We start from the raw sequence: 9,901 nt of genomic DNA, 5'->3' as shown, positions 1-9,901 counted from the left end.
GGATTCCCGCAGCCCCACAACAATCTCGTCACTACGGCGCCGCGTAGAGGACAAATGGCGGCGCCCGAACCCGCGCCCCGGGCCGCGTACAGCACGCCATTGGCTCCGGACCGCCCAAGACCCGCCTCCGCGCCCCGTCCCGCCCCCGGAGCCGAGAATTGGCCTTCCTGTCTCCACCCCCCGCAGCTCATTGGCCAGGCGGGCCGCGGGTGACAGTGAGTGGCAGGCGCCAGGCCTAGCGCCCCGGGTCGGGCTGAGCCCAGCCGAGCCGACACAGCCCCTGGAATCACCCGGGTCACCGTTCCTGAGGTGAAACGCGAGACCGGTTACTGGAACCCCAAGGGCTCGGGTCGGGCCGGACCAGGAGTGCCCGCGGAGCCCCAAGTGAGCTCGCGGCGGGTAACGGGGAAGGGGCGCCGCGGGCTGGGCGGGGGCGCGCAGCCGGAATGTTTTGATAGCGGGGGCGCGCGGGCGGGGGCGCGCGGGAGTCGCGGGGGCGCGCGCTAGGGTGTCCGCTGTTGGGAGCCGAGCCCTAGGCCCGGCGCCGGGCGACCCTGGGGCGCGCTGGACTCGAGAGGTGGCGGCTGGGCATGGGGAGGCAACCCAGTCCAACTGGGGTATCAGTTGTAGGTCTGGCTCCATCTCTCCAACGTCTGCAGGAACCCCTGAGCCTAGGCCCAGGCGGCCAGGGCTCCATGGGCCCTAAGTCCACGCTGAGCGGGTGAGTGGTGAGTTTCCTGAAGGCTTGGTCAGCTCCTTTGGACCCAGGCCTCTCACCAATTCAGGGACTCTCACGGGGACCAGGCGTGGCCAGTATCCATGACCCCAGGGTCTGCACTGACTTGGCATGTGCCACCCAGTCCATGCTTGTCTCCCACTAGGGAACCCAGGGTTTATCCAAGATCTGGGATCTACACTGACCCAGTCAGGACTGTGCCTACCTGCTGCTTCTTTGGTGCTAGGAAAGCAAGGGAAGGAATTGGCCAGAAAGCTCTTTTTCAGGATTTTGGGTCTGGGGCTTTGTGGACCCTAGAGGCCTATATAATTTCTGAGGCTAAGGTGGGCAAAGGAGGAACAATCCAGAAGGGGCCACCAGACTTCAGGCCCACACTGACTCCCTTGCCACAAGTTCAGTAAGCTACTTCTTAGAATCCTAGAGCTGGCTGTGTGGTCCTGCAGGGCACAACCAGAGGAAGTGTACACAGCCCAAGGCTGGAGGGGTGGCTCTTCCCCAGGCAGCCTCTCTGCCCCAGGCTTGTTCTCCTCTCAGTGGACAATGGGAGAGAGGGTGGGCTGGGTTTCTTTCTATCCCCGCTTCCCCCCTCTGGGGCCTGACACCTTCTCCTCCAGCAGCTGCCGAGCCAGGGCATCGAGGGCTGGAGTGGAGCAGACACTGTCCATGGAGCTGGTAGGGCCATGCGCTTAACTCACATCTTTGCTTTCAAAGTGCTTCCAACCTACTCATCTCTCGGGAGACCAGGTTTCTCCAGGAGGGTAGGGGGAGGGACCCTTCTCTCCACAGACCAGAAGATGAAACAGTCCCCCCTCCAACAGGCCAGAATCTGGCTTCAGGCCAGCCAAGTCTCAGTAGACATTTAGTAAAGGCCCTGGGAGTGACTGATCTCATTGGTCAATAAAGGCCTTTCCAAGCCCTGGAAAGGTTACTGCTCCTCTTCTGCCTTTGAGCCAAGAAGACCAGTAACAGAGACCAAGTCCAAGGATTCTTTCTCATTCCTTCTGGCCTAGTAGGCAGGGCAGCAGATGAGCAGTACCTGCTCTGAAACTGGGTCTCTTCTTCCTTGTACCTGGCAGGTGGACAAGGTGGGCAGGGGGTGGTGGTAATGGCGCAGTTTGACACTGAATACCAGCGCCTAGAGGCCTCCTACAGCGATTCACCCCCCGGGGAGGAAGACCTGTTGGTGCACGTCCCTGAGGGGAGCAAGTGTGAGTTCTTGGACATGACAACCGGATTTGACTGGGGGCAGGCTCTGAGAATGGAGGGTTGGGGCAGAGCTGGGACAGGGAAGAAAGTTGATGAAGGGATTCTGAGGGGGCATGGGGCTTACATCCTTCAGTGACATCTCTGCTTCTCTGCCTACAGCACCTTGGCACCACATTGAAAACCTTGACCTCTTCTTCTCTCGAATATCCTTTATCTCTGTGTTGGAGCTCTGGGACCTTTAGCCCCTCTGTAAACTGGGTCCCCGATGGGAAATGGGTGGGTTTGACTCTAATATCTGGCAGGGGGATGGAGTTCATCTTGAGGCTGGAAGAAGCTGGGGAAATAATGATCATTTTATATATATATATATAAATTTTTATATATATATATATATATATATATATATATAATGGTACCCACATTCACCAAGAGCTATGTGCCTTGAACTTTGTGGTGTGAATTTATAAGGGACCTCTTTAAGGGTGATCCTCCTTTTTGATGGGATGCTAACAACCTAATAATTACTGTCTTTTAACTCATTCTGTGTCAGCTCTGTGTTAAATGCTTTACATGCATTATCTCAGACCTAAGAAGCCTATGAGACAGGTGCTATTATTTCCAATATGTCACTGCAGGCAAAAGCTTAGAGACAGTGATTTGCCCCAAGTCACCCAACCAGAAGGTTGTGACAAGTATGACACAAAACACCATGCTCTTAGTTGCAGCCTCCACTGACCACTTTTTCTTAACAATTACACGTTTATAATCTACATCAGAAGAATGGCTTCACTTGTATGCTCATTGGGGAAATCTTTGAGCTCATGTAAGTATAAGAAGGGATGAATGGCATGGTACAGGCGCACCTCAATCTTGACTTTCCTTGCTCTCACCCCTGGCCTGCCAGTGCTCCTCAGTGTTCTAGGCTCAAAACTTATATGTGGCACGAGAATTGACAGCCTCACCTCTGTTCCACAAAGACAACTCAGACAGGATCATTTCATTAGATCTCTGTGGGAATGGACTGGCTCAGTCAGAAAATCTCAGGCCCACTCACTCCATTCTGCCTTGTTGGTAGAGGCCTGCTTGCTAGGCAGAGAAGCTTCTAGGAGGAAGCAGCCATATAACCTTGCCAAAGAGGAAGAGATTGGGAAATATTCCCCTAATGAGAGTTCAAATCCCCAAGTGGCTTCTAACTACCATCTCAGAAGAAAATCAGGAACTGGGGACTGGAGACCAAAATCATAAGACCCCTGGAAGAATCAGATAAATAGTGGCAGAGCTTACCCTAAGGTGAAGAAAGCTGGCCATTCTGTGGCACCTGAGATGCAGAGCAACAAATAGGACCTGGTTTGGGCCTGAGAAGGTCTCCTGAGGCCGAGCAGTGGAGAAGAACCACTGGGAGTTCTCCAGGTCCTCCGCTTCCCCAGAGGCTGTCCCCGGTCTTGCTCTGCTGCTTCCATACTCCTCTTTTTCCACATGATTTCACTGGTCCTCTCTGACTCTTCAGCTCCTCCCCCTCTTCCCAACTCCTCAGGCAGTTCCTCTTTGTGGTCGCCTTCACCACCTTCCTGGTTAGCTGTGTGGACTACGACATCCTATTTGCCAACAAGATGGTGAACCACAGCCTTCACCCTACCGAGCCTGTCAAGGTCACTTTGCCAGATGCCTTTTTACCTGCTCAAGTCTGTAGTGCCAGGTAAGGGCTATGGGTCAGCAGGCACCAGAGCTGGAAGTTCTGGTAGCGGGAGTGGGACAATGGTGGGGGTGGGGGGTGGAGAGTGGTGGAGTATGAGGCAGCAACGCACAACCTACAGCATAGACTTGGGCTCAGCCTCACCAAATCCCTCAGGAGAGCAGCGTGTCAGCCCAGATTCCTCAAAGGCACCCCTTTCCCTTCCCCTCCAGGATTCAGGAAAATGGCTCCCTTATCACCATCCTGGTCATCGCTGGGGTTTTCTGGATCCACCGGCTCATCAAGTTCATCTATAACATTTGCTGCTACTGGGAGATCCACTCCTTCTACCTGCATGCTCTGCGCATTCCCATGGTGAGATGGGGAAGCTGGGTAGTTAACACCCAGCCCAAGAGCTCTTCTGCAACTTGGGAGGGCTGGGGTACATTCCTGGGCCTCAGGCATCCTCCTGCATCACTGGCAGGGAGGGAATGTCTGTTTAAAGCACAGGACCCCTGAGCCTCACATCTAATGCAGGTCAGGGGGCCAAGGCCACAAGCCCACCTGCCATGCCTTGTCTCTTCCCCCACCCCAGTCTGCCCTTCCATACTGCACATGGCAGGAAGTGCAGGCCCGAATTGTCCAGACCCAGAAAGAGCACCAGATCTGTATTCACAAGCGCGAGCTGACAGAGCTGGACATCTACCATCGCATCCTCCGTTTCCAGAACTACATGGTGGCACTGGTTAACAAATCCCTCCTGCCCCTGCGCTTCCGCCTGCCCGGCCTTGGGGAAGCTGTCTTCTTCACCCGCGGCCTCAAGTACAACTTCGAGCTCATCCTATTCTGGGGCCCCGGCTCTCTGTTTCTCAATGAGTGGAGCCTCAAGGCCGAGTACAAACGTGGGGGGCAACGGCTAGAGCTGGCCCAGCGCCTCAGCAATCGGATCTTGTGGATTGGCATCGCCAACTTCTTGTTGTGCCCCCTCATCCTCATCTGGCAGATCCTCTATGCCTTCTTCAGCTACGCTGAGGTGCTGAAGCGGGAGCCGGGGGCCCTGGGAGCACGCTGCTGGTCACTCTATGGCCGCTGCTACCTCCGCCACTTCAACGAGCTGGAGCACGAGCTGCAGTCCCGCCTCAACCGTGGCTACAAGCCTGCCTCCAAGTACATGAATTGCTTCTTGTCGCCTCTGCTGACACTGCTGGCCAAGAATGGTGCCTTCTTCGCCGGCTCCATCCTGGCTGTGCTCATTGCTCTCACCATCTATGATGAAGATGTGTTGGCTGTGGAACACGTGCTCACCACAGTCACACTCCTGGGGGTCACTGTGACTGTGTGCAGGTGAGCCAGGGCGGCTGGAGGGGGGCAAGCCGGCCAGCGTTTTGGGTAAGGCTTCCAACTCACCCTCACCCTGCTCCCACTAGGTCCTTTATCCCGGACCAGCACATGGTGTTCTGCCCTGAGCAGCTGCTCCGCGTGATCCTCGCTCACATCCACTACATGCCTGACCACTGGCAGGGTAATGCCCACCGCTCGCAGACCCGGGACGAGTTTGCCCAGCTCTTCCAGTACAAGGCAGTGAGTGGAGTTGGAGTTAGGGCCTGCTAGAGACTGGCCGATAGCTCGGTGGTGAGGGCTGGGAGCCCCCCTGCTGCCTGTGACCTCGGTCCCCTCCCTTTTAGGTGTTCATCTTGGAGGAGTTACTGAGCCCCATTGTTACACCCCTCATCCTCATCTTCTGCCTGCGCCCACGGGCTCTGGAGATTATAGACTTCTTCCGTAATTTCACCGTGGAGGTCGTTGGCGTTGGAGATACCTGCTCCTTTGCGCAGATGGATGTTCGCCAGCACGGACATCCACAGGTACTGGGAGATACTGGGAGAAGAGCGAGGGCAGGGGCCAGAGGTGATGCTATAGTACTTTGGGCAAACTGCCAAAAGGCATCCCCTCTGGCCAATAAATCACAAAAGGGCAGGCTGCCTTTGGGCATACCTGAACCAGGGTACACACTACTTCATAAGCAGGAGCCTGGTTGGATTTTAGTCCCAAACTTACACCCTTGAGAAAGCAAGGGTGTGGCCACTCCTGGGTGGGCACCAGGGCTTCTGGACAAGATACGTCATTGCACTATGGTCTCTGTCCTCTAGGGGCAAGTCCTCGCCCTAGCTGGAAGGGGGGACAGTTGTGCTCACTGTAGCTTCCCTTGTGCAGTGGCTCTCCGGTGGGCAGACAGAGGCCTCGGTGTACCAGCAAGCGGAGGATGGGAAGACAGAGCTGTCACTCATGCACTTTGCCATCACCAATCCTGGCTGGCAGCCACCACGTGAGAGCACGGCCTTCCTAGGCTTCCTCAAGGAGCAGGTTCAGCGGGACGGAGCAGCTGCTAGCCTCGCCCAAGGGGGTCTGCTCCCTGAAAACGCCCTCTTTACGTCTATCCAGTCCTTACAGTCTGAGTCTGAGGTGTGTATCTGAGGACTGGAAGGTGACCAGCAGAGTGAACTCCCAAGAGTGACGGGGCATGGGTGGAAGGGCTGCCCCACTGCTTTGCTTCTGTCTGTCTGTCCAGTCTGTGCCATTGGGTTCTGACATGCAGAACAGTAGGGGACCTAGAAGACCCTCCTCTCTCCTGAGAATTCTACCCACCTCTTTCTTTCATAGCCATTGAGCCTTATTGCAAATGTGGTAGCTGGCTCATCCTGCCGGGGCCCCCCGCTGTCCAGAGACCTCCAGGCCTCCAGGCACAGGGCTGAAGTCGCCTCTGCCCTGCGCTCCTTCTCCCCGCTGCAATCTGGTCAGGTTCCCACGGGCCGGGCTCCCAGCACCATGACAGGCTCTGGGTGAGTAGAGGTAGGCCAAGATGGGAGGGCACCAGAGTGACTCTCAGCAACTTGTGTGGGTCTCAGATGTTGATGACACTGTCTGTGCTGGGAGGGACAGAGTGGATGCGAGGACAGCCAGCTCCGGAAGCAGTGTGTGGGAAGGACAGCTGCAGAGCCTGGTGCTGTCAGAATATGCATCCACCGAGATGAGCCTGCATGCGCTCTACATGCACCAGGTGAGTGGGCGAGGCCACATAACCGAGGTGGAAACTGAAAAGTGGCAGCAGGTTTTAGATGTGGAGAACCAAGTTATGGGTTTGGAGCCCTTCTCTGCCATTTATGTACTCTTCAGTCTCCATCACCACATATGCCCATCCCATCTTCCTTACAGTCAAGCTTCCTCTCATGTAGGGCCTTTCCACATCTCTGGTTTCCCTGACAAGAATCCACACCCCTGAGCTATCCAGCTGGCTCTCCCTCCTTCTCCTTGTTCAGGTCTCTGCTCTCACCTTTTCCATGAGACCTTCTCTGGTCACCCTGGGTAAAAACCCCTTCGCACCCTTGTCGACCCTCCTGAGTCTTTATGGTCTGTTTTTCTCCACAACATTTAGCACCATCTGACATGTGGCAATTTTTCCTTATTTTTTTATTGTCCATCCAACCCCACCCCTCAGAGCCCCAGTATTTAAACCCTGCACGGGATGGAATTTTTGTCAGTTTTATTGACTGCTATATCCCAGTGCCTAAACAAATGCTTAGCATTTAGATCCACAACCATTTTGTTCATGAATCAAATGAGTAGGTAAAAATGAGACTCATCACAGATTAGGCACAAGCTTGTCCCAGGGATCTGCTGGAATTTTAACCTGTAATACATCATATGTACGTTACGTGCCATGTACGTGGTAGATACTCTGGGTAGTGGATTCCGTGGGATGGTATAAGTGGGAAAGGGCTGGTGCTGTGGTGGTGGTGGTTCAGACATCCTTCCATCCCCAACTAACTAGCCTCCCACTTACCAGCTCCACAAGCAGCAGGCGCAGGCTGAACCTGAGCGGCATGTTTGGCACCGTCGGGAGAGTGATGAGAGTGGGGAGAGTGCTCCTGAAGAAGGGGGAGAGGGCGGCCGGGCCTCTCAACCCATCCCCCGTTCTGCCAGCTATCCCTGTGCTGCATCCCGGCCTGGAGCACCAGAGACTACTGCCCTCCAGGGGGGTTTCCAGAGGCGATATGGGGGCATCACAGGTATCCATTGGGGGTCCAGAAGGGCATAGAGCCTTCAGGGAAGGGTGTGGGGCTTCTAGGGGGGGAAAGATGTCAGAGGGATCAGGTCCAAGGAGACTAATCTCTACCGGTCCTCCAGCAGCCCAGAACCCTTCTCAGTCCTGTTTGTGTTCATTCTAAAGGTATGTTTACTTGTTTCTCTAGATCCCGGCACAGTGCCCCGGGCTCCCTCTCACTTTTCTCGGCTGCCCCTTGGAGGGTGGGCCGAAGATGGGCAGTCAGCATCAAGACACCCAGAGCCCGTGCCCGAGGAGGGCTCAGAGGATGAGCTTCCTCCGCAGGTGCACAAGGTAAGGGCTCAGGTCCGGGAACAACTGCCAGAAGTTGTTACTTCCAAGCTGGCAAAGCTTCTTATGTGAAGGGAGGCGGCCCTCTTGGGCACCCTATGAAAAGCCCTTTCATCCCTCACTTACTCTGATGTCCAGTGCTGGGTTTTTCCTTTGCCTCCCTCCCTAAGAATCAAGCTTCCTTTTCCTTGATCTCTAGGGTTCATAGGGTTAGCCAATAATAGCTGAAGACTATCATCACCACCAAGCCTTTTCTCTCCACAGGTATAGACAAGGCTGATGAGGGTCCCTATGCCCCAGGATGGTGGCCACCGTTGCTCTGCCATCCCATCCACCCACCATGGAGGGCTCCTCTGAGTGTTGCCTAGCTCCACGCGTGTGGTGTTTGTGTGTCCGTGCCTGGCCAAGGGAGGTGCCAACGCTGGGCTTGCCACAGCCCCAGGAGAGAAACTGGGGGCCTAGAATCAGGGCACACAGGACTCTAGTCTCATCCCCAGGATCCCCCTTGGCTCAGAGTGTGGTGCTAGAAACTGGTCCCCAGCCCAGCCCCAGTACTGCCACCTTTGCACCCACCCCTGCAAGTCTACAGAGGACTGTCTGCCACAGAAGCTGCCAAGCAGGGAGAGCCTGTGCCAACTGTGGAAGGGGGAGGTTGGGCCTGGACCCTCAACCTCTGCAGTGCCCTCCCCCCACCCTGAACAGACGTGCAGCTCAGGCTGCGGCCCTTACCTCACCCTCATTCTCTCCCAGCGCTGCAGCCTGCTCACCTCTGTCCTGCTTCCTGCACATCACCGGCATGTGTGTTCGCTTGCTCCGTTCTGTTCAGCTTTTGCTTTGCGTTGGCGTGTCGCCCCCAGCTCCCCTCATGCTATTTTTTGACACTAAGAAGGAAGGTTTCAAAACTGTGGGAACAGAATGGAAGTTTTTTGCTGCCCTCACCAACTTGTAGGGTAGGATCGGCCCCTGGGAAACGGAGGCCTTCCTGCCCCCCAATGCTGCTTATTGTATCCCCACCACCTGCACATGGGACGGACAGGGCTGGAATGTCCTCTGCTGTCTACCTCCCAGTAGGAGAGCTCTGGCTTGCATCCCGCTGTCCCCTGGCGGGGGATGGAGGGGCGACTGGACGGCTGCGCCCTAGGCGCTGGGCTGCCGCATTGCATGCTGGGACCCAACTCCTACCCTCCGCCCCACCCCTCCCCCGGCTCCGTCCTTAGCGGCGAGTGGGGAATGGGCGCTGCCGTGGACGTCACAGCGGGAAGGAGTGGGCATCGTGTACAGCTTGATAACCCTTAATAAAGAAGGGACTTTGACCTGAGCACGGCCTGTTGTCTCGCGGGGTGGGGCTGGGGAAGGCAGGCAGCGGGGCGCGTGTGGGCCCCCGGGAGCCGGCGGCGCCCCGCGGTGACGTGGGCGCAGCCGTGGCGCGGCCGCACGGAGCCGGCCGGCCCCGGGGGGGGGGGAGGGGGGGCTGCTTCCACCCCTAGCTCCGTAGAGGTCAAGCTCTCCCGCCCGACGTGCGGTCAGATTTCCCGCTCTGGGCACGTGACCTGGCGGGGCCGGCCCCGTATTTTGCCTTTTCCGCGCGCGCCTCTCCCCCCGCCCCCCGGGACGCCCGGCCAATGGGGAGCCGGGGCCCGGGCCGGGGGCGGCTCCGCGGGGCGGGGGCTGCTGCCGCGGACGCGTGCGGATCCCGCGGGCGCCGGACGCTCCTGCGCGCCGGCCCCTGGCAGGAGGGTCCCGGCGCCTGCGAGGGGCGGACGCGCGACGGGCGGAGACTGTACGTACCCTGCGTGAGTGCGTGGCGCGGCGCGTGCGCGAAGCAGTGGGCGGCGTGGCCGGGCACACGTGCGCCCGGGCCCGCGACCCCGGCGGCGGGGCGCCCGCGGCCTCC

General features: G+C 57.3%; 1 protein-coding gene across 8 annotated transcripts; it reads left to right on the top strand.

Annotated features, from left to right (window-relative positions):
- The first annotated feature begins 217 nt into the window (after positions 1–217).
- ATG9A (autophagy related 9A) lies at positions 218–9,322 on the top strand. 8 transcript variants are annotated; one of them, XM_054700101.1, is made up of 17 exons: positions 231–384; positions 625–721; positions 1,351–1,408; positions 1,813–1,944; positions 2,102–2,145; positions 2,701–2,765; positions 3,477–3,638; positions 3,848–3,989; positions 4,210–4,958; positions 5,042–5,195; positions 5,300–5,479; positions 5,829–6,077; positions 6,276–6,454; positions 6,555–6,672; positions 7,459–7,681; positions 7,865–8,010; positions 8,272–9,322. In XM_054700101.1, the coding sequence occupies exons 4-17, from the start codon at positions 1,842–1,844 to the stop codon at positions 8,275–8,277; spliced, it is 2,520 nt and encodes an 839-aa protein (XP_054556076.1). In that variant the 5' UTR covers positions 231–384; positions 625–721; positions 1,351–1,408; positions 1,813–1,841; the 3' UTR covers positions 8,278–9,322. The 8 variants fall into 8 exon arrangements, with proteins under 8 accessions (XP_037379994.1, XP_054556076.1, XP_037379991.1 ...); XM_037524097.2 differs by lacking the exon at positions 625–721 and having other exon boundaries at positions 218–309; XM_037524094.2 differs by lacking the exon at positions 625–721 and having other exon boundaries at positions 1,354–1,408.
- The last annotated feature ends 579 nt before the right edge of the window (positions 9,323–9,901 follow it).

Source organism: Talpa occidentalis, unplaced genomic scaffold (assembly GCF_014898055.3).
Source record: "Talpa occidentalis isolate TD23 unplaced genomic scaffold, MPIMG_talOcc4v2.1 talOcc4.3, whole genome shotgun sequence".
Lineage (NCBI taxonomy): Eukaryota > Metazoa > Chordata > Mammalia > Eulipotyphla > Talpidae > Talpa > Talpa occidentalis.
The sequence above is the reverse complement of the archived record's forward strand: the minus strand, read 5'-3'. Positions and strand labels throughout refer to the sequence as shown.